Source organism: Naegleria fowleri, assembly GCF_008403515.1.
Source record: "Naegleria fowleri strain ATCC 30894 chromosome Unknown tig30, whole genome shotgun sequence".
NCBI lineage: Eukaryota > Heterolobosea > Eutetramitea > Acrasida > Naegleriidae > Naegleria > Naegleria fowleri.
The window spans coordinates 163,282-186,429 of record NW_025407962.1 but is presented as its reverse complement, the minus strand read 5'-3'; the positions used below and the strand labels follow the sequence as shown (position 1 = coordinate 186,429).

Sequence of the window (23,148 nt, the reverse complement as noted above, 5' to 3'; positions counted from 1 at the left end):
ATGGATTTGAACAAACGTGCCAACTTTATCAAAGATCAAATTACCAACTCCTCCTCTCTTTGTTTTGTAACTCCTTCTTTTAAAGGCTTCAATTGTCTTCCCAATAGTGGTAAGAAGACTCCTTTCCACTTTAACCATAGCGGAAAGAAAAAGACACCTCTCAGGACTCCTCCTGTTGGAGTCTATCACTCACATTTACCTCTCCATAAATCCTCTCCGAATATGATGATGGTGCCATCTCCACTCATGAGAAAGCCCACGACTCCTCTCGCTACAAGAAACATTGACCAAGAACAAAACATTAGTAATAATAATCATCGCAATCATAGTATGAATAATATTCAACAACAACAAGGATCAGTTCATTCATCGCCCTCTTCCTTTAGATCGTTTCAATCTCCTAAAGGAAGCACGAGTGGTGGTGGAAGGAAGAAGAAATTCTCTGCTATGAATTCTCAACAACGTCAGATGATTCCAACCTCAAAGAATGAGTTGACCTCTCCTCAACAAAGTCCAATTCCAATGATCATTGACAATACAGAATTGGAGAGAGATTTATTGTCTCCTCTTCCTGCACTTGATCTCGAAAAGGATATGACTCCTATTGAACCAGTCCTTGATAGTGGTGCAGCTGCTAGATCATTGGATCCACAAAGAGATGGCGATGCACAGGGACGAAAATCTGGACTCTCGGACGACTTGGACATGATTCATACAGTGGAATCCTTGTCGACCGACTCTGACAGTGAAAAATCCGAACATTTAATTATTGCAGGAACGACGAGTACTTCCCCCAAGTGTCTCTCGCAATCCTTGATGTCTAAGGAAACGATAAAGGCTCATGATGACGCTTCTTCTGAACACATTCCAGTGGACAAGGTAGAGGCAGCAACTGACAAACCTCCTCAAACGCAAAACCCAGTGCATCATGAGCAATCTGTGAACCATGAAAGGAAGCCATCATGTGCCAGCTCTCTTCCATCGTTGAACATCCAAGTGAAGCAAGAAGAATTGAGCGATAATGAAGAAGAGGTTGTGGTTGAGAAAAAACAAAAGAGACAGGTGAGAAGAAAACCAAAGACACCAAATCATCATTCTGATAATGTTGTATCAACCAATCGGGCTTCAAATTTGGTGATTGATTTAACGAACGACTCGGGTGAGACAAATGTGACTGAACAAATTTCACATCTCTCCTTATTCGAAAATTGTGACAAGATGATGAATGACACCACTGAAGAACCTACTCCTGTTTCTGCCGATGTTTTGAGACCTGAAATTATTTTCCCAACATTTAACAACTCTTGTTCGAGCAATACTCAAAATGCTGTATCTTCTATGATGAATCCTTCCTCAATGGTAATTGTAAAACAAGAGCCAGTATCTCCAGTCGGGCAATCACAACCTTTTATACGTTCCACATTCGAGAAGAACTGTAGCGAGTTGGATGGTAACTTGACCGATGATAGCGTGCTTTGTTTGAGTGTTCCTTCTGATTCTGAGATGAGTGACTTGTTTGAGGACAATGAGAAGGATGTTTGTGTCAAGATTAATTTTGCCTCACCACCACTTGCTAAATCTAACAATAACAACAGTACAGAGAATAGGCCAACCATTTCTGAACTGGTGCCGTCTTCACATCCACCTAAAATTCCAGACTCCACAGAGGACTTGATTTGTGATGCACAAAATCTCTTCTCCAAGTTTGCTTTTAGTTCCACAACAACTTCGACCGATCTGTTGAAATCATTGCAAGAGAAGATTAGTTCACTGAAATCCATCGAGTCACCACAATCATCCTATCATACTTCCCTCGATCGTCCTGAGGTGACTGAAATGAACAGACCTTTGGTCTGTGAAATGCCCCTCAGTTCTGTCGGAAATGTCACTGAACCTTCAACTACGGAACCAATTCCTGAACCTGCCACTCCAACTGCTGTCGTTGGAGCTATGGAAAAACTTGGACAACTCTCCATTCATAACAAGAAGGTTGAACAGTTCTTGCCATCTCCTGGAGAAGTTCAATTGTCTCCTCCACCATTTGAATCCATGCATCAACAACAACAATTCGAGACTCCAGTGAAAGAAGCAAAGAGCCGAGACTTGTTTTCTTTAGCAACAAGTCATGATGCATCTGCTGCTAGCGGAGCTGCACCAGAATTGCCCACTTCATCTCAAATGGAAGAATCCATGACTCCTCTCCATAACAGTAATACTGAACGAAGAACTCCACCGCCATCGGTACTCAGAGAACCTCCAACTGTTTCACAACATGGCAAATACAAGATGTTGATACCAGACGGACCAGTACCTATCAGTGCCGTTGTGAATGCAATGCAAGATGTCGACACTACACCTTTGACATCAACAACAAACACTTCTAGTTCACTCAATCCACCAAATATCACCGCAACAACACTTGCAGAGGATGCCATGGAGATCTTCTCTAAGAAAGACTCGATCAATATTATTGATGTGGATGAACATGATGGGCATGACCACAAGAGAAAATTCCAATCTAAAATTTCATCAGATAGTAATGATTTGAAACGTGTCAAACTCAGTGATGGAAATAGACTCTCTGTGGCTTCGATTACTTCCATTTCGTCCGTGAGCAGTACCGCTAGCTATGTGAGTGCATCCTCCAATCATGCAGGAAGTTTCGTCTCAAACATTTTCACTGGTGTGAAATCATTTGTATTTAAGGCAACACAGAAAAAGACATCTAGTAGTAGCAATCATGCATCTAAGAAACACAATATTAACAGTTTGAAACAGGCAGAGTTGGCCAAGAAGAGAGAAGAAGAAAAGAAGAATCTCAAAAAGGAGAAACTCGAAAAACAACTCGCCGCACAAAAGAAAAAGAAGGAACAAGAAGAGGAGCAGACCAAGAAACAACGACAACTCTCCAATAAGAATATACCTTCTGTTGGGTCTTCAGGAAAGGCAGCTCATGTAGAAGGAACGACACTGCGTACCAGTAACTCTTCTTCCACTGCAACATCCTCAAGCCAAACATCCTGTCAATCACAACAACAGGCACCACAACCTCCTAAAAGACCTGCAGGACTCATTCTCAAACATACCTCCCAACCATTATTGCAAACAAGCAATAACTCTGCCAACACTAAGAAACCAACACCAAATTCTGTCTCTACATCCTCCATCCCATTATTGCAACAATCTCAAATGGAGCAACAGCAACAACGATATTCATCCTATGCCCTTAGTGATGAGTATGACAGCTCTGAAGATGAGGAAGAAGCAAGAAAGAGAAGACAAACCAAGAAAATACCTTCATGGGCTCAAGGTGACAATCTTCGACGTAACTTGAGAAGAAATCTTCGTGTGGATCCCGATAAGATTTTCTCTGTGACGAAAACTTGTGACCTTGAAGAGATTTTTGCAGGCTCCACGAACGAAGCTGTAGTAACTCGATTCAGACAACGTACTTCGTCATCGAATTGGACTGAGGATCATTTTACCATTGAGGAAGAGCAAGCCTATCGAGAGGAAATGGGTTTTAATTGTTGAAAGAGGAAGGAAAATTGGAATGTACACCTCTAGGATTTGCTGAGTTTTATGTCAGATATGACACAAGGTTAATTCACTTGTGGTATCAGTAGTAAATTATTGTATTGCAATTTATTCCATTTCTCTACCATTTTCAGCAGCAACAAAAAATGAATTCATTTCATTCACAACAAGTACGCGACATGATTTGGAACGAGCTCACCTCTCTCGGGCCAAACGATCCCAAATTAATGTAAGTGCTCAATATGTTTGTGAAGGATCCTATTCAAATCGAATTATTTCATAACCCATCGGAATTCATTTTCCAAATCATCATCATTCAAATGTCAAATTTCAAGAATTTAACAATTCCATTCCGAACGATCAACAACAAGATCTCAAAATTCGACTCGGGATTGCAAGTAGAACCGAAGAGATTGAGTGGGCCACCGAATTGTTACACACTCTCAAAATTCATTCTTGGTTTGATTACATTCAAATATATCCTGGCTCCAAGAAGAAACATTTCAAACACTTTGCTGAGAAACTGATGCAAGATGATGTGGCTGTGGTGATGGAGAAGAGGTTGAACCCCAACATTTACTCTCACGTCTATCAACGAATGATATTTTATGATGACGAGAGGAGGAATATCGATGAAGTTGGGGAGATGGGAGTGTCATGTGTGCATTGTGAGGATGGATTGAATGTTGAGAAATTTATGGAGGGATTGGAAATGTTTAAAAAGAAGAACCCTACTCTTCTTTTTAGAAGAAGATGAAAGTTTCAAATTATTAATTGAAATGTAATGAAAAATTTATATTCACTGAGTTATCTAGAGACAGGACGTTTTCGCGACTAAATAATCAGAGTGATGGAATGTCAACACTTTTCCAAAAAGGGACAGTATTTTGTGTTCAAAGAGTGACATAAATTTATTTTCAACTTTTTATTTACATAATGCTATTTGTCATGACATTCAATCATCAATTCAAGGTGACACAATTCGAGACCTTCAAAATTATCTATTATAGTTTTCACTCCATTTTCAAACATTTCTTGCGAATCAATTTCATTTGAAATATCATTGCAGTTCACTCCAATCACGTTGGAATTTTGAAGTGCTCGCATGGAGGCAAGACAACCTTGTGTAGTTCCTTCAAAAACTATGCATTCGTCAGGATCGACCTGTAATTGTTCGAGAGCGACTCTGTAAATCGACGGATCAGGTTTTGGTCTCTTTAGTCCATAACTTGATAGCACCACATCAAAGTGATCAAAAATGTTTAGCTTTTCCAATAAGCATTTCGTTTCCATGTTAGACAAGTCAGATACCACTCCAACCACAATCTTATCTTCATCTTTTGAAAGTGATTCATTATGTTTCTTGATCGATTCAAGTAATTGTTCAATACCTGAAACGGATCCAGTCGATAAGACTAGATCCTCACTCGTAATGAACTTGACAAATTCTTTTTGCTTTCTTTTAGCAATTTCCAAATGTTCATCCACCGTGCTGTATGGTAAGAGTTGGAACAAGACAAACATCTCATGAAGGAAGAGAAATATTTGCAAGTATTCTTGAAAACTCAAATCATAACCGTAATCTGTCAAAATACTACTCCAAACTCGGAAATTAATCTCATTGATATTTCGGATCAAGCCGTCCAATCCAAACAAGACGGCCTTAATTCTTTTTTTGTTGTTGCAGTCTGTAGTTGTAGTTGTAGTAGTTGTATTCGTAACCATATCAATACTCGTTCCGCTTGGAGAGGACGGCGATGGCGATGGATCTTGTACAACATCAGCCTCATTGAGATCAATTCCTTGAGTCATTTTTTTTCTGGTTTCTAGTCCCTCGCAAATTGTAATTTGATTTTACAAAACTCTCACCAAACATCACTTTGGAACAAGAAGGAGAATCCGCTGGTTATTCAACCACCGATCGTATCCATTGTGGTGCATTATGCACACTGATGGATGGAGAGGGCTAGATCTTCAGCATGAGATGCAACAGAAATGCAACAGAAATGCAACAGAATTACAACAGAATCACACAAGCATTTAATAATTATTACTTTGACCAATTTAAAAGTTCAAGCTCATGGGTGCATTTCTCTTCGAAATGTCAAAAATTCTTCCCTCTTTTTTACCTCCAATTTTTCGGTTCAATTCAATCCATTCACATACAGCATCATAGACAGACTTGTTATTGTTGGGATGTTGCTTAATGACTGCCTTTTTAGCTGCTGACAAACCATCACCTCCTTGCAACAAGTAAGTCACAGAGGCCAATGAATACATTCTCTCAGGATCAAGATAGTCATCATTGAGTGTCATTTTCACAACTCGACTCATGGGAGGTTTAGTGCTGTCGTATTGGATGGAAACTCCTTGAGAGAAGTGAAGGAACGCTCCAATGCAATTCTCTGCTTTGGCGACACCCTGTTCGACCAATTCCAAAAGGTCACTTCCTTTAATTTCTGAAAGAGTGAGAAAGTTCTGAAAGGGAAATTCTTTGAGCATGTCGAGTCTCGTAATTCTCTTATTGTCGTCGTAGAAACGATCCCCTCTGATTCCTCCACCACTGTTGGATGAGAATAATAATAAGGATTATAATGATTGAGAAAAAATTCAAATGAATAGTAGAGGATGAACCTAGACCAATAACAATCTTCTTTCTTAGTACATACTTGATAATAGCAATTTCAGCATTAAATGTGTCTTTGAAAATATCAGCAACAAAGTTTGCAAATGTTGTTTCCTTAGATCTGACACTTTCAGTTGAGGAGTCCAATTTTCTGTTGGTAATTAACATTCATTTGAATATTAACAATTAGAATTAATGGTTAAAGTAAAGAATCAAGATGTTCATTGTTTAGAATTGTTAAAGAAAAGAGCACAACTCTCAATATTTTGCACATACGTTGTTGTAATACCAATTTGTTCAGTAATTCCTTCTGGAAGTTGATTCATATAATGTTGAATAACTTCTGATACTTTAGGATTTGGTTTAAAACCACGATTTACAATCATATTGCAGCTAGGGAAGACTTTCACCTGTACAGCAATATGTTTCATTAGAATAATAATAATTCAATTGTAAAAACCACAACATTGGAAATAGTTGTTACATATTAAAAATAATAAATTTTTCATATTCGTGTGTGTAATAGGTGTTGGTGACAACTAATGAATCCACACTCGAAAAGTTAATTTTCCACACATACCTGTTGAAACTTCTCTCCATTGATAATTGTTTGCTTTTTCTCAATTGAAATATCCAATCTTGAAACATATTGAGCGTCATGACCTGCCTAAAATTTGTTTCAAAAAGCATCAAGTCATATATGTGGAAATAATCACTTCAAGTGACATACCTTGTGAATGAAACAATCACCTTGCATTTGAGTGTGAACAGAATGGTCGTGTCCTCCAATGATGAGATTAATTCCTGGACAACATCTAGCCAATTCTCTGTCATCAGCAATGGTCAAATGAGTCATGGCAATGACAACATCGCAACCATCTTGTTCACGAAGTTCCTTCACTAATTCTTTTGCAACCACAACACTTGGAAGAAAGACAGCCTCCTTGCCTGTAAAAATTTATCAATGATGAAACATCATCATGAACATGATCATGTGAATGAAAACGAGAGCATTTTCATCATTATGAACCAACCAAACTATTACTACAAGCATATTATGAACGAATCAAAAAACTCACCCGGTTTTGACAACACCTCAGTGGTCTTGGTACAAACACCAAAGATACCAATTTTGAAGCCATCACACTCGTGAACAACCTTACGAACCAAACCTGTTAAAACCTTGGTGTTGTCCTCTGGTTGCACAACATTGGCGCAAACCCATTTGAATCTACTTTCCTTAATTCTTTGAATGACATTTGGAGTACCAAAATCAAACTCGTGATTACCTTTGGATTTCATTATTATTTGAACAAGGTTGAAGAAATGGTCTTGATTCACTTACCTAATGTGACATAGTCAATGTCAACATGATTCAAAATATCAATCATGTGATATCCCTGTATTTTTGTTCAATAAATCAGTGAAATTTTAATTTTCACATTGGAAAGAGGCAGTGATTAAAATTCGCGATCATGGATTGTGATCCAATAACAACAACAACAATTAATTGAATTCAATTTTCACATACCTTGTATTGAGTGGCCAATGTCGATGCGCTCATAAAATCACCATTCAAAGTAGCAATACAATTTCTGGCCTTGTACTTTTCAGTTTCAATAATGGTTTGCAATTCAGCCAATCCACCAACTCCATTGTCATCTCTTTAAATTGTTTTCAAGAATGTGATAACATTTGATCAATGTTGAATGCGAGTTCGGAAGTTGTTCAGTCCCACAAAGATCATTATCCATCGCCATCATTCGATCAACAACAAGTTCAAGTTTGCCATGCGATGATGAAAACATAATTCCCATTCCGCCGATTGATCATGTCATAATAAACACAATTTAAAACACAACATCGCCATCATGATATATAAATATAGAAATATTTCAATACAAGATCAAAGCCTATTTCCTCTCAACCTACGGAAGCATTTCATAAACATCATTCACCATAATCACAGTAAAAACAGTCTTTTTCAAAGTTTCTGTTGGATGGAAAGTTCTCTCTTTCAATAATTTCCAATGAAACGCGCTCATGATTTTTCAATATTGTTAACAGGATCACAAAGTTTTAATTTTTTTGTAATTTTTCTAATCGAACCGAATGAAAATTGTTATCGTTTGTCATCTTTGGGACAATATATGGATAATTAAATGGAGTTTGAAATATTTAAAGAAGTATCGTCATCATCATTATGATGGTGGTGAGGAGAGACACCTTTTCCTCTCTGATTGAACATTGTAAAATTCGAGTCCTCCTCAATTGCTTAGTCTCTCCGAGATTCGGAACGGAGACGGAGAACCTTCGCAAAAAAACCCGAAAAAAAATGAAACATTCTCACCACGAGGAGGAGAGAACAAGTCTTCTCTCCGCCATGGCTGGCAACACACCTCATGCCGCCGATGACAATATGTTGGAAAGAAAGGCTCCTCCCTCATTCATGAATCAAGCATCATCGGAGTTGGCTAAGGAACAACAACAAGAAGAAGAAACCTCTACTCCTGTTGCTGCTGAACTCACAGCTTATGAACGAGGTGAAGCTGGCTCTATAGGCAAATGGAAAGACTCGTGTTCGCTTCCTTTTTTATTTAGCATCTTTTTGATTGCAATTCCATTGTTGTGGTTCATGTTGGTGTTTCAAAATGTGTACATGAATCCTTTTAATTATTCTCCTGATTTTGAGTGGATTTATAATCAACAACAGCAACCAGTGAATGTGAGCATCTCTGAAAGAGTGAATAGAACTGAATTTTCGACCGAGTTTATTGAGAAAAATGTTTTGGATCACTTTCCCAAGTTGTTGAAGAAGTACGGAGTGGCTGGAGCTCAATTGGTGCTCATTGATCAAGAGAGTAATACTTCTGATCCATCAGCAGATCTTTCATGGCGAGTGAGAGAGCTTGCGTTTGGTCAACGAGATATTTACTTCCAAGTGAATAACACAGTTGATAATTTTACTCTATTCCAAGGTAGGTTGTGTTCATAAGAAGGACCGTCAAGATGGTAATCATCATCATGTTTCAACACACGACGATGAATTTGTGATGTCTTCACACGTCTTTGTGAATTTTTTAACAATTTCCGATATTTGTGTGTGTAAAATTTTGCGACTCTACTTTCAGTTGCTGAGCTCGGAGAAACGGTCACTGCTTTCGGTATTATGAAGTTATTGATGGATGGTCGTATCAATTCCATTGTTGATTCTGCTAATTTCTATCTCAAGTCTTTCAAGATTCGAGATTTGAATGGAAACATTCATAATGATACAAACATTAAGGAACTCTTGCAACACACTTCTGGAATGGTTAATTTGAATTCATATGAAACATTCTATGGGCAACCTGCATTCGACGATAGCCGTAGTCTTGAAAAAGTAAGACAAAACATTCGTGTGGATACTTCAAAGGTTGGAACCGTTTCCTTGAGTCGACAAAGCATTGGTGCTGATTATGCAGTTTTACAAACACTCATCGAAGACGTCACTGGACAAAATTTCACCAAATGGATCAATGAAAATGTGCTGAATCCTATTGGAATGATTCTTTCAACCTACGACACAAATGATATCTCAAATGATAGAATTTTCAGCTCCTCTTATGGAAGTTATTTCTATGCCATTCCTGAAATGGGATACTCAGTTGTATCTTCATTTGGTTTATACAGTCGTGCCAGAGAATATGCAAACTTGGTGATTGCTGGTTTGAATGCTGATAAGAGCGGCAATGCTGTTTTGGATCAACGTCACACCAAGAGCATTTTCAATGGTGACAAATACATTGATGGCTTCAAGTACACAACAGCTACAGGCTATGGAGTTTTGGTTGAGACTCTCAGTGATGGCTCATTAACTGCCTTCAAGACAGGTCTCAATGTCGGATGGAAAGCACAATATGGATTCAATACTGCACACAAGCAAGGCTATGTCTTATTTACAAATACTGAAGCTGCAGAGCCAGTTTTGGATGTTTTCCATTGCTATTGGCAATATCAAATGACGGGAAGCAATGAAAATAATGCCTGTATTCGAGTTGCAGACAGACAAATGGGTGATTTGATTGTGTCCATTATTACTTGGGTATTTGCTGTTGCTCTTTTCATTTTCTGGGCCATTATGACTAGTGTGATTTCTCACTCAAAGTTCCCAATTACATGCAATTTCCCATTCTTGTCTGGTAATTGGCTAGATAGAGCCACCAGTTGTTCTGTGGTGTCCAGATTCATTATTGTAGTTGTCATTGCTAGTATTTACACAGCATTAATGATCTTTTTACATAGTGATGTGTTTGGCCTTGTGAGATATAGTGTTCATTATGTAGTTTTTGCAGTTCGTTATGCTCCATTCTATTTACCATTCTCTTCTCTCGTTTTTGGATTTTACTGTATGACTTTCATTTGCATTGCTGTGTTTGTTTACCGATCTGAAGATCAAAATTCAAAGAAGATCAAGGACTATGAACGAATTAACTATTAACATGAGTGTTACTTGTGTAAGAATTCAATAACAACTCTTACTCCAAATATAAATTATATTAAATATCATCTACATTGTGTCAGGTAAATGCAAAGTAAAGGTGTTGTGATAACCAGGAATGACCTTAATATGGTGAGGCAAGGAGGGAGTGGTACGATCACGTACCTTAGTAGCCGTGAACACCGATTTTGGTTGAGGTCCAATTCCTAGTTGACCCTCAGAATTGTCTCCACAAACTATCAATGAGCCCATGTTTGTTGTGAAAATGGACATGGCCGATCCGCATGCTACTGAGGTGACAAACTCGTTCTTTTCAAGTACAGAATCGATAAGCGTGTTGTGTGTGATGACATCAACGCTTTCAATCTTTGATGGAAAAGAACATTCCCCCTCGCCATTGCTTCCTAGACAGAATATTTTGTGATCCGGTGTCAGGAAGAGTGTATGACCTAGTCCACATGCAACCTTTGTTCCTGGATTTTGATCCAAAAAGCATTCCATATGTGTGAGATGTGTGGGTTTTTGAGTCACAGTCTCAGGTTCTAACATGGAAAATCCATACACCTGATTGTCGTTTGTGAGGAAAATAATATCGTTGGAACCACAAAATATCTTACTGACGAGTAAATGATTGTTATCAAAGAATGTGATTCGTGTTGGTTCTCGTAACATGTTTGAGTCCTCAAAACCTATTTGTCCACAAATGTACACTTTTCGGAGCTTGGTTAGGAATACAGTGAAGAAAGAGCCACACACTACTGACTCTACGACGTCACCGTTAAGTTCCAAATAAAAAAAGTTGAGAGTCTTCAATGAATTGACTGGTTTTGATGGTGACTCTTTTTTTGGCGGTATCGTTTGGTGGTTACTTTCATTTTCAGAATCTCCATCACCTTCTTCTTGGCTATCTTCGTCGTTGTTGTCTTCATCTTTAGTGTGGTCATTGTCATGCTGATGATCAATGTTGTTTTGAGAGGGCGATCCAATGCCAAGTTGGCCGTAGGTATTAGAGCCTCCTACAAGAATTTCTCCCCTCTCTGTCAAAATTACAACATGAAAATGGCCACAAGACAATTCCCTTAATTTGTTGGAGTCGTGGCATCTATCCCATGTGACCTCTACTGGAATTATTAGAGTTTTTTCATTGCCAATCTCGAGAAAATTGTTTCCAATCATGAAAACTCGCTTTTGGTGAGTGATGAAGAAAGTACTCGCATAACATAAATTAAGATCCTCAATAAAATCGTTCTCATAAAGATAGTGATCTGAAATATAATCTGCGGCCTCGCAGGGACGAAACGAGTGAATAATTTCTCCCATACCAAAACGACTGCCAGTTGCATCATCTTCCCAGATGTTACTACTGAAATCGTCATACAACAAATCCTCTTTATCATCATCATACAACATATCATCCTCACTATCCATCTCGTCCTCACTTGATTCCGAATACTCTTCTCTTTTTTGAAGCAGAAAACTCTTCCGCTGCTCCAAAGGAGGCTTTTTTGAGCTCAACAACTTCTCCTCCGCGTTCTTCTTCTTATTCAAATACGAATAAACTCTCACTCCCAACATTTGATCAATATTCGATCCGGTTGCGAATACAACAGAATTTTTCCTTCTTCCATGATGAGAGTGATGATGATGATGGACATTGGAATGAGGCTGTGAGTGATGCAACGCCTGTTGAGGGTTCTGAAAATGGGTTTTCATTTTTTTTACCTTTTTTGTTTTTGGCGCTTTTGTAGATCACATTATTCTCGAGGATGAAATAGTAGTTGTTGTTGACCAGTGTGGCACACTTGTGTCGCCAAAAACATATAGAATCATCCAAACATGATGATTCTTCTTTACTTGGAAATGCAGAGAAACACGTTGGAATTATGTTCCTTGGTCGCGTTTTCAAAGTTCTCCTTAAAGTTAAAAATAGAGAAATGGCAGATTGTTGACTCTTTTAAAAATCCACCAATTTCTTTTTCAAAAAACACATCAATAAAAAGAACACAACAAACACACCGAACCGCTACGAATCACGAATTCTCAAACCATGACCATTTCCTATGCATTAATTGCTGAATATGCCATCAAGAGCACTTCAGATGAAATTTACTCCACACAAGTCATCTCAGAGACATCATGCCAAAAGACTTTGAGACGAGTCATTGAACAAAAGATCATTCCCAAGATGATGAATCACTCTGTGCGAGTCTTCTCCTCGTATGATAAACTCATTCTCACTCATGAAATGTTTACCTTCTTCATTAAGAAGGAACGTTCGAGCACGGGTGATGTCTTTTATGTGGTCATTTCGACTCAAGATCAAGTCAAACATAGAGTTTGCTGGAAGATGATTGATGCCATGTCTCAGAGCTATCATGACTATGTACAATCGAATAGAAAGAATATGATCAATTTGACTCCACTCATGAAATTTCACAATGATCCCAACAATGATAAAATTACCAAATTGCAACACGAGGTCGATGAAGTGAAGAATGTCATGATGATTAATGTCGATAAGATTTTGGAGAATCATAAAAAGATGCATGAATTAATAGCTGAATCGGATGAATTGATGAGACAAGGTGAATTGTTCGTGAAGGGAGGAAAGAAATTAAAGTGGGCCATGATTAAGAGATGGATCTATATGGCTGGTGCTGCTGCTGCAACTGCCACTGTGAGTATTGGTACCATTGCTTTGACCTTGATCATTGCGTTGTAAAGGATTGAGAGAGAGTGTAGAGAGTTGTTGACCTCAACTCTGGATACACCATGGCACTGAGGCGTCTAACGATATTTGATCATTTGCTCGAAACTAAACGGAAATGCACGAAATTCAATGCATTGAAAATCCACTAGAAGAGAATCTTAATACTTCCATGAAGTCCAGGATCGAGTCGACTTTGAAATAAATTCCCTTCAAATTGAACAAAAATCAATGACATGTATTTAAAATTTAACATTCTGTGCATATTATACACTTAATGATGTTGTGGTTGTGGTGACATAAATCTCACTGCAAAGTTAAACACAACCAACAAAATACCACCTCCAGGACCCAATCGCAAAACCTTTGGCCAGAATCCCTTATACAATGCTTTAACACCTTCTTCATTATAAACCTTCGCAAGGGCAGGTAAAGTCCAATTATACTTGTGAACAGTTCCAGGCAATTGATTTTGAATACGAGTCTTGACCACATCAAATGGTGTATTCAACATGGTACCAAATGTACCTGAAAGGAATCCAGCAATAAAGTCTTGGAACAAACGTTGACCTTCAGAATTGGTTGCTGGCATTCTGGACTTGACAGCGTGAATTAAACCAAAGTAACCACCATTCCATGTGGCATTTCTCCAAATGGTTGCTTCCAAACCAGTGTATAAGGTGAGCACACCTTCTTGTTTCAAAATCTTGGTAATGGCATCTTGAGTATTCTTGTAAAGTCCGAGATTTTCCTTAGCTTGCAAACGAATCTTGACCAATTCGAACTGTTTTTAGTGTGTTGAATTGGTATTCATGAAAATTGAAGTGGTGATGATGTGTGCGCCAATGAGAACCATGTTTGTCAAAGTGACATTTTGTTGTCAGTTACCAACAATATGGTTCAGTTTGATGAATAATTCGAGCGTGAGTGAAATATCAAGTAGCAATATTCACACCGTGCATTTCGAAAGATAAATTTAAACATTCATACGAGTTCATAAATAAATATTCATCGTTCACGAGAGAACAACACCCAAACTTACAGGAACGACAACAAAAGCCTCAGTAATACCAGCACAAGAACCGCTCAATGCAGCACCCACTTGTGAAAGCTTCTTAGTATCCTTTTCCATGAAAATATCCTTGAAAAATTCATTGGCAGCAAATTTCACAGCACGTTTTGGAGCTGTGAGGAATGATTTCAACAATGCACATCATTCAAGAAGAATTTATCGAAAGATGACAGTTCGATCGTTGATGTTAATAAATCCAACAAATAAAATCATACGAAAAGGAATCGGAATTGATCATTCCATCATCTCGGTTTTGTGAAACAAAACTCAAACACTCACCTTCCATAAGAATAGGTGGTAAAATACCACGATACAAGGATTTCAATCCATTGGTCTTTACAATTTCACTCACTGTACCAATAATGCTTGGATTCTTTCCAGTACCAGCATAGAGTTGAGCTCTTGTCTTGACCACATCGACTGTGAGAGTGGTCAATGAAATAATGAATGTCCATAATGGACAGAGAAACAATGGAAAAAAGGACACAACCATTAGTACGTAAAAATTTAGAAAATCATCGGAAGATTTCGATGAATGATAGAAAGTAAATCATCATCATCATTTGTTCGAGTACGATGATGTCATCATGATATCAGGAAAGAATTAATGATGATGAAATGAACTCAAAATCCTCAACAACTTACGTGGATACATGACCAAAATTTCAGTAACTCCAGCAAAACCTCCTATTCATCATCATCATCAAGGATGATTCAATCAAAATGAACAACACAACAATCCATTCCAATCATCCAATATATTTCCAATCATTGGCCAACAATTCTAAATTCAACCTACCAGCTGCAAGCTTGACTCCAATTCCAACGTTATGATGTGAGTGGGACATTTTAGAAATGAGGATGGTTTTTTAGATCTAGAGAGTGTAAATGAAACGATTGGTGGTTCAACTGCAGCGAACAACAGAAGAGATGAATTCGGAGAAATTTTTTTTTCTTTTGATTCGGGAGGTGTGTGTTTTCCTCCTTGAAAAGTTGTTGTGGTTGTTGGTTGTTGGTTCTCTCCTTCAACCTTCTCCTCTCGCTGATTTTCATAAAAGAGGAGAATTTGTCGGATGAGATTTATCAACGTTGTGTGGAGAATGATGACATAAGGATGTGAAAACTCTAAAGCGAGATCCTCAGAGAAAGCGCGAGTATGAGTGTGAAATTTCACATGGTGAGGGTTCATAATATTCAACGGTGGGCTTCTCTTGAAACCTATCATGCAAAAGAAAGAGCGAAATTTCCATTCGAAAGAGAACAATCTCTTTGCGTTGTTGTTGTTGTTGATATTGATCAGAAAGTAATGTCTATCATTGGATCCACATGGTTGTTCAGTGGGACGAAAGTAAATGTCATCATTTGCGAGAATTGAATGACTGGATCCTTAAGAAAGGAAAAGACAATTCCAGGAAGTCGGAGGTGGTCATCTTGTGTGTGAAATTCCCTTATTTTCGGAAGCGCTGTTGTGGTTTGCAAAAAAAATTTGACAGAATCCTTCGTCATTCATGAAACAAACCAAAAATTCTTGATTCAATTATCAATTGTGTGACTCGTCATCAAGTTTATTATTACTAAATTGACAACGAAATCAACATTTATATTGTTGACATATTATTATTGGCAACATGATATTGTTCATACACATAAATTCTTTCAGAATATTACAAAATATATGATCGTCACCACCACCACCAACACACTCTCAACACTACAATGGTGGCCATATTTCATTAGAATCATATATCGATTACTTGTTCAAAGTCTTATCGACCTTCATCAAGGAAGCAAGGAAGGACAAGATCATTCTTGGTTTCACTTCCAAAATATCTTCAAACAACAAGAAGACAGTAGCACCAATCTTACGAGCCACAGAGATGGCATACTTGGCATTTTGAGTGGCATCTTCATCGGTCTCACCTGGAGTGACCAAATCCAAATTACAAGCAGTTGGTTTGATTGCAGAACACAACTTGCACAAAAAGACACCAGTTCTCAAAGTTCGATCATCCAAACCATCGATTGGCTTCTCATCAGAGACACGAGAGTTGGCCCAAGCAACAATATCCTTCTCTTCAATCTCCTTACCACCACCTAATGCCTTCAAAGTGTCCAACAAGGATCTTCTCATCAATTGCCAAATCAAACCCAAAATAATCTTCTTGTTACCATCGGCAATGTCAGTACCTCCAACGTTGACTGTGTTAAATTTGAATTGTTTGGCCAAATCGACGCAATAATTAGTATTCTCAATGGCTTGATAACGATTCTTTGGTGGATTTGAAACACGCTTCCATTCGACACATCCTGGCTTGACCTTATCAAAGACCTTCAACAAGACCACTCCGTCCTTCAAGTCCTCAGGAATGAGATTACAATCAATGTCCAAAGATTGAATCCAGAACTTGAAAGCACGTTCTTCTCTTGTACCTTCCATATCAAAGTTCAACAATTCAGCATAGTCGTTCAAGTTGACTTTTTCCAAAGCAGGATAATTGTTGAACAAGTTGGCAACGAAAGCCAAATTGAGTTTTGGATTGTGGTTGACAACATCTTTAGGACGAACGAATTTACGACAACCAATCTTGTCAGCTTGTTGCAACATCTTTTCAGCTCTCTTCTCCAAATCATTTTCATTCAATGGATCCTTTGAACATTCACCATTTGGACAAATTTGTGACAACAACAAAGTATAAGCCACAGAGTCCTTAATGTCACCTTCAAGGTTACGAATACGACGATCAGAACCAGCATTCTTCAAGTGATAATTCACCCATCGAATCAACAAATCCGTTGGATTCATCTTTAACAAATCACTCAAAGATTCTCCTTCACCCAACAATCGAACCAATTCAGGGTGAACCTTCAAGTTAATATCTGCCAACAAACCAATCTTGATAATTTGCCAAACAAGACCCAAGACAATGTGTGGTCGTCCTTCTTCAATGAAAGCAGGACTAATATTCACCACACGGCAACCAATGGCCTTGGCAGAGTTGATGGCCAATTCGTGGTTTTCATTTCGTTCCCAAGGATTCAAACTCTTCTTCTTGTTGATGACTCTTTCATCGACAGTACCTGGAACGGCAGTGTTGATGAGTTTGTTGATGAGAATACCATCTTTGCAGGCTTCAAAGAGACCATCCTTGGCAATTGGAAGTTTTTCTTTGAGATCTTCATCGTCCATGAGAGTAGAGTTGATGTAATCACTGTGTGATGAGGTGGTGAAAGAATGTGATGATGTGAGAGTTTGAGTGAGTGAGTGATCATCATGAGGAATGAGTGATCATCATCATCATGGTAGAAGAGATGGATCATCATCGAGCACAAAAAATCAATTGATGATCAAAAACAAGAGGATGATATAAGGTTGTTTCACAAGTGGCAGATCAGAGTGAGTGAGAGAGAGAGGAACATTATCATGTTGAGGCAAGATGATTCAAATACCATCATCATCATCATGATCAATCAACATGATGAATGTTAGTCATCATCAAGAGAGTGTTGGATTTAATTGTCGAAATGATCATTGTTGAATGAATCCACAAAGGATTGTCAAAGATTAATACTTACGTGAAAGCTTCAGTTTCTTCTTCAGTGTAACCGTGATGACCTGATCCTCCTTGCACACCAACAGAGACAACGCTCGCAGAGGTGGAGAGTTGGTTTGGTCTTGGACTGTTAACCATTCTTTAGTGTTTGTTGTAAAGAAAAGAAGAGAGTGTGGATTTTTTTTGTGTGTAATTTTGATGGTGGCAAGTGACAGGTCGACAGAAGCTTGTTGATTGATGTGTCAAGTTGTAAAAAAAGTGATTTGCTGACTGTCAATCGAGAAGCAACAATTTCTTTAGGAAAGACCAATCGTTTTTCACACCTCAGGAATGCATTTCCAAAAAGAATAAGAGGGATCTCATCTCATGCTTCGTTTGAATCAGGTCATCACCATGCTCAATGACACACGTCGCCATTTACAGATTCGTGTTTCGACTGCATCATCAAGTAAATATAAGGAGGAGGCACAAGCAAATATCCTCTTTATTTCCAAATAATGGCACAATTCGAAAAACTTGTTCTAAAGTCCTCTCACTTCAACCTTACATCCAATTTTTTCTCTCAAGTGAATAATCATATCTCTGGTCATCTTGTCCAAATCATATTCTTCCTTCCATCCCCATTTGTTTCTTGCATTAGAGTCTTCAAATGCTTTTGGCCATGAGTCTGCAATTTGTTGTCTAAAATCTGGTTTATAAGTCACTTGGAATGATGGAATGTATTTTTGGATGGCACGAGTAAGCATTCCAGGAGTGAGTGAGAAACTAGTGATGTTAAAGGTTCGTTGATTGGCCTTCTTCAAATCTTCATTGGTCAAATCGAAAATGTATTTAATGGTGGCACGAATGCAATCACTCATGTACATCATTGGTAAGGGAGTATTCTCACTGACAAAGCATTCATAAGATTCACCTTTAAGGGCATAATAGAACATGAACACAGCCCAATCGGTAGTACCACCTCCCTATAGGATGTTTTTTGATTCAAATATGAAATGGATTGAATTTCATGAAAATGACATTGCAACATTGAGATTGCATCATGGATTGATTTGACATTCAATTATAAATCAATAAAAAATTGCAAATTTAACACCAACATGTTTGAGGAGGTCTGCCACATTCATCAAGTGAGAAGTACTTACTGGTTCACTCAAATAACTAATAATTCCAGGATAACGCAATGATCTGAAATCAACACCATGCTTATAGGCATAATACTCTCCCATATGTTCAGCATAAACTTTTCCAATGCCATAAATAGTGGTTGGTCTTTGAATGGTGACATCTGGAGTTAAATCCAAAGGAGTTGTTGGTCCAAATGCAGCAATAGAAGATGGAATAAATACTGAACAATTATTATTCTTGGAAACATCCAAAACATTGTGAAGCCCAACAGTATTTAATTCCAATGCAGGAACTGGATTTCTCTCAGCAGCAGCAGACAAAAATGCAGCATTATGAATGATGTGAGTAATTCCTTCCTTTTTAACAATTTGTTCGAGTCTTGCCTTGTTGTTGACATCCACTGCACAGTGATGTTTGTGAAGTGAAATTGAATTACATTGTGACACAGCACGAAATCATTGGGATATTGGAATAGGTCAGTAAGTGAATGTTGTCGAATTGTCATAATCATCGTCATTGAATATTAGAAATGTTTTAAAAGAAATGTTAACCATGACGAGTGTGTTGTTTTTCACAATGAACATGATATGTGGATTTGCAATTTTTGATTCATGATGATTTTGTATGCATTGTTAGGATTAATTTCACGTTAAATTTCACAGCATCGGAATAAAGAACTTACAGAAAACAAATGGTTCTCCTCTTTGAAGAGACTCAATGCTTGGAAGTGAAACATCACTAGTAACCACACTGTTCTTTCCGAATCTAGCTCTAATAGCAGCAGATAATTCAACACCTTTTACAGAGAGAATTTTCAAACAAAGAATTATTGTAACGTGGATTTTTAGCACCAACGATGAAGAAAATCAAAAGCGATGATGCCACCGAAACCATTTTGCATCATCATCATCAACATTATTATGATAAGGATGATAGGTTTAATCGTCGAAAGATTCATCGCGATTTCGATATTCATAACAATCATGAAAACCGAATTAAATTATTTCAGAAAGAGACAAAATCATCATCATATTCAAAGATGATTGAAAGGTCGAGAGATTTTGGTTAATTTCAATGACGATATAACTTACCAATTTGTCCATTACTGCCTGTTATCAACACTCTCGGAGCATATTGGGAAGAGAATGAAGAAGAGAATGACCTAGTAATACTCGACGATAAGGCTGTTGTTGTCCTTGTTGATGAATTTCTCAATAACAATTTACTCAAAAGAGTCGATGATGATTTCATTTCGCTGCCATGATATTTCAGTAATTATCACCATTGGTAGCGTCCCGAGAACAAAGATGACAAACATTTAATAAGCCGTTTCAAAAAGTCAGCACCAATCAAACCAAGTGTACACACTTACGTTGTGTAAGAGGTGATTTTTTTCTTCGTGAATGTTCAAATGACCCCAAGTTTACAATTTATGGAGTTGAGATCAAATTTGGTGTCCAAACACAAATCGACCAAAACGGCTATTCACGAATGCGAGATTCATACGATTTCAATACAAGAGGACTTGTATTTCAACAGATTGCTCCTTTTAAAACCATTAAGGGTGAGATGAATTCTTGCTTGGTCATATTTCTCGAGTACATGTTTCGCATTGTCGCAACGAACAAATTTGTTACTCCCGTCATTCTCAATACAAATCTTTCTAAGTGAGCTTTTTAGGATCAATATGGATTCAAGAAGGCTCGGCAGATCCTCGACGATGCTAACCAAAATATGAAGTGACCTCAAATGATGCAATCTTGAAAGCATGTGTTTGAGCCTTTCTTGCTTTCCTTTCGTAAATGTCAGATGAGAGATTTGCAACTTTTCCAAGGACTGAGGAAAAGTAAGGATAAAGTCGGTTGTTGTTGGCATTTCTTTCATTGAAAATTTGAAAACTGAGAGGGCCTGAGCTGTGCTTAAACGCTTTAGAAGTGTGTGCACATTCAATTCTTGCATATCCGCATCAATTTCCAAACGTTGAATTTTGTCTGAAAGTGATTCGAGAGAATTGTCAATACCTTGAAAGATGGTCATTCTCAAACTTTGTAAACACGAGAGAACCTTATTTGCATCATCCCAACCAGTTAATTTGTCACAAGTGACCTCCAATTTCTTGAGCTTGGTAAATGTTCGTAGTGCTTTCCAATCAAGTTCTGTTCGTTGAGACGAGTAATCTTGAATTTTTATCACTTCGAGGTTGACACACTCTTCGAATATGGCAACTATTTCTGAAAGAGAATGTTGTTTTAACAGCCATTGAATCGAGAATGTGAGTGCTAATGACCTCAAATTGGGAAGAGTTTTTCGAGGAACTTTAGTCAAGAGATCGCTGGAGCAAGAAGACAAATAGAGTGACAACTTTTCCAAGTTTTGAAACGAATAAATGAGAGTAAATAATTGGTCTGGGAACACCTCTCTCTGGATTTGTGTGCGAAGAGTAAGATGTGTGAGGTTTTTGAGATGCTCCATATTTACAAGTTCATCCTGTTTGGTCAATGGGGACGAAGATGCTTTGAGACATTTCAAATTTGAAGGGAGTGTATGCATTTCTTCAAAGGTAATACCATTGCCATTATTTAGGTAACTGAGTTTTTTCAAGTTATGTATTTTGGAGTTGATACATTTGATGACCTCAGCAATTAGTCTGCCTTGCATATCAAAATCGGCTATATTTTGCAGTTCAAGAGTGTTCAACTGTTGACAGCGACTGATTATCTTAACAAAATCGGAACACTCCCAGCACTCAGAATCGACAATTTTCAAATACTTAAAGTTGATGATGGATTCAGGAACTCCATCAAAATTTAAAGGAATTGCTTCCTCTTCATAAAATATTCGTGCAGTGAGTTCTTGAAGTTTCTTGAATCTCAAGAGAGTTGGTATGTTAGAAAAAAAAGTAAATATCTTCAACGTCACGAGTGTGTTAGCTAGATTGCTTTGAACGAGCTCAACCGGTATTGAAACACAAGTGCCAAGGCAGTCCAGGAACGAAATATTCTGTAGCTTGTGAAATGGCAAATCAAATACACGAAAATCATTTCCGGATATGCCTGTATATCCCTGTAAGTTAAACGTCCTATTCTTGTCAGATCGTATTGTCATCTTTTTGCATGAACGATATTTGGTAAATAAATGTTCAGTATCGTCATGAGATAGGCCATATAGCTTCTTTTCTGATACATTAAATTGATAATTAACTTGGTATTTTTCAAAGGCATACATGGCCATCGTTGCAAAATGTCGGTTCACAAATCTGAAATTTCGCAACAACAGATACGTTGGAATAAAAGACAAAACGACCACTATCGAATCATTAGACAATTCTTTACAATTCAGATCTTGATCGTTCGCGGAGGTAACAACATCTTTCAGTGTGCTTTTCGATTCGTAAGAAATAATTCGTCCACCTCTAGAATTTCCCAATCTTTCTTTAGAAACGTCATTCTTCTTTGTTTTCTTCTTCCTGATGGAATATCGATAATCATTATCATTCTTTCTCTTCTTTTCCTGCTCGGAGGGTTGAAGCTGTTGTCGATCCAGAGCAGAGAATGATTTCTTTCTTGAATTTCGTTTTCCCATTTTTTTTTGAATCAACAAACAGAAAGAAGGCTCATGATATTCGAATGATTTATTGAGGGATGAGTTTACAAGTAACTTGTTTAAAATGTTGATCTAATGCAGAGAAGTTTAATTTAAACTGTCAACAAAATTTGGATGGTGGGTAACCAAGTTGACCAGTTTAAATAAAAGTTCTCATGTTAAAACAAGGTTAAACGTTTGATTATCAAGCTTTTCGATTTCTGGCAAACCAAACAGGTTGTGATAACCTTGTAAGGTAAACCAGTATGCGGTTGTAGCGGGTGTTCAGGTGAAGTTTGACACCGACAAGCTTGTGAAAATGGTCTCAAATTATATATTTCTCTCTCTTCATTCTTGGCGAGTCAGTGTACTACCTGTACACCTGTACAAGAATGTCCACATGTGAAGTGGTTTCTTTGATGGGAGTTCGTAGTTATTGGCATTCAATTTTAACTGCTTGTAAGA

At 37.8% G+C, this 23,148-nt stretch overlaps 9 protein-coding genes across 9 annotated transcripts; 3 read left to right on the top strand and 6 right to left on the bottom strand.

Moving 5' to 3' along the window:
- On the top strand, positions 1 to 3,534 carry FDP41_002644 (uncharacterized protein; the record flags this gene model as incomplete). The annotated part of the gene is made up of 1 exon (XM_044705861.1): positions 1 to 3,534. The coding sequence occupies one exon, from the start codon at positions 1 to 3 to the stop codon at positions 3,532 to 3,534; it is 3,534 nt and encodes a 1,177-aa protein (XP_044562842.1).
- Positions 3,535 to 4,476: 942 nt separating this feature from the next.
- On the bottom strand, positions 4,477 to 5,349 carry FDP41_002643 (uncharacterized protein; the record flags this gene model as incomplete). The annotated part of the gene is made up of 1 exon (XM_044705860.1): positions 4,477 to 5,349. The coding sequence occupies one exon, from the start codon at positions 5,347 to 5,349 to the stop codon at positions 4,477 to 4,479; it is 873 nt and encodes a 290-aa protein (XP_044562841.1).
- Positions 5,350 to 5,601: 252 nt separating this feature from the next.
- On the bottom strand, positions 5,602 to 8,208 carry FDP41_002642 (uncharacterized protein; the record flags this gene model as incomplete). Its single annotated transcript, XM_044705859.1, has 9 exons — positions 5,602 to 6,100; positions 6,207 to 6,314; positions 6,440 to 6,573; positions 6,744 to 6,830; positions 6,894 to 7,111; positions 7,243 to 7,452; positions 7,509 to 7,563; positions 7,695 to 7,827; positions 8,096 to 8,208. 9 exons carry the CDS (start codon positions 8,206 to 8,208, stop codon positions 5,602 to 5,604), a joined length of 1,557 nt encoding a protein of 518 aa, XP_044562840.1.
- A 290-nt stretch (positions 8,209 to 8,498) lies between these two features.
- FDP41_002641 (uncharacterized protein) lies at positions 8,499 to 10,643 on the top strand (the record flags this gene model as incomplete). Its single annotated transcript, XM_044705858.1, has 2 exons — positions 8,499 to 9,141; positions 9,295 to 10,643. The coding sequence occupies 2 exons, from the start codon at positions 8,499 to 8,501 to the stop codon at positions 10,641 to 10,643; spliced, it is 1,992 nt and encodes a 663-aa protein (XP_044562839.1).
- A 69-nt stretch (positions 10,644 to 10,712) lies between these two features.
- On the bottom strand, positions 10,713 to 12,356 carry FDP41_002640 (uncharacterized protein; the record flags this gene model as incomplete). Its single annotated transcript, XM_044705857.1, has 1 exon — positions 10,713 to 12,356. One exon carries the CDS (start codon positions 12,354 to 12,356, stop codon positions 10,713 to 10,715), a length of 1,644 nt encoding a protein of 547 aa, XP_044562838.1.
- Positions 12,357 to 12,690: 334 nt separating this feature from the next.
- On the top strand, positions 12,691 to 13,365 carry FDP41_002639 (uncharacterized protein; the record flags this gene model as incomplete). Its single annotated transcript, XM_044705855.1, has 1 exon — positions 12,691 to 13,365. The coding sequence occupies one exon, from the start codon at positions 12,691 to 12,693 to the stop codon at positions 13,363 to 13,365; it is 675 nt and encodes a 224-aa protein (XP_044562837.1).
- A 259-nt stretch (positions 13,366 to 13,624) lies between these two features.
- FDP41_002638 (uncharacterized protein) lies at positions 13,625 to 15,270 on the bottom strand (the record flags this gene model as incomplete). Its single annotated transcript, XM_044705854.1, has 5 exons — positions 13,625 to 14,134; positions 14,393 to 14,535; positions 14,702 to 14,842; positions 15,068 to 15,109; positions 15,222 to 15,270. The coding sequence occupies 5 exons, from the start codon at positions 15,268 to 15,270 to the stop codon at positions 13,625 to 13,627; spliced, it is 885 nt and encodes a 294-aa protein (XP_044562836.1).
- A 902-nt stretch (positions 15,271 to 16,172) lies between these two features.
- Positions 16,173 to 18,111, bottom strand: FDP41_002637 (uncharacterized protein; the record flags this gene model as incomplete). Its single annotated transcript, XM_044705853.1, has 2 exons — positions 16,173 to 17,631; positions 17,996 to 18,111. The coding sequence occupies 2 exons, from the start codon at positions 18,109 to 18,111 to the stop codon at positions 16,173 to 16,175; spliced, it is 1,575 nt and encodes a 524-aa protein (XP_044562835.1).
- Positions 18,112 to 18,494: 383 nt separating this feature from the next.
- On the bottom strand, positions 18,495 to 22,683 carry FDP41_002636 (uncharacterized protein; the record flags this gene model as incomplete). The annotated part of the gene is made up of 6 exons (XM_044705852.1): positions 18,495 to 18,938; positions 19,119 to 19,501; positions 19,784 to 19,897; positions 20,193 to 20,356; positions 20,474 to 20,496; positions 20,830 to 22,683. The coding sequence occupies 6 exons, from the start codon at positions 22,681 to 22,683 to the stop codon at positions 18,495 to 18,497; spliced, it is 2,982 nt and encodes a 993-aa protein (XP_044562834.1).
- Positions 22,684 to 23,148: the final 465 nt, after the last annotated feature.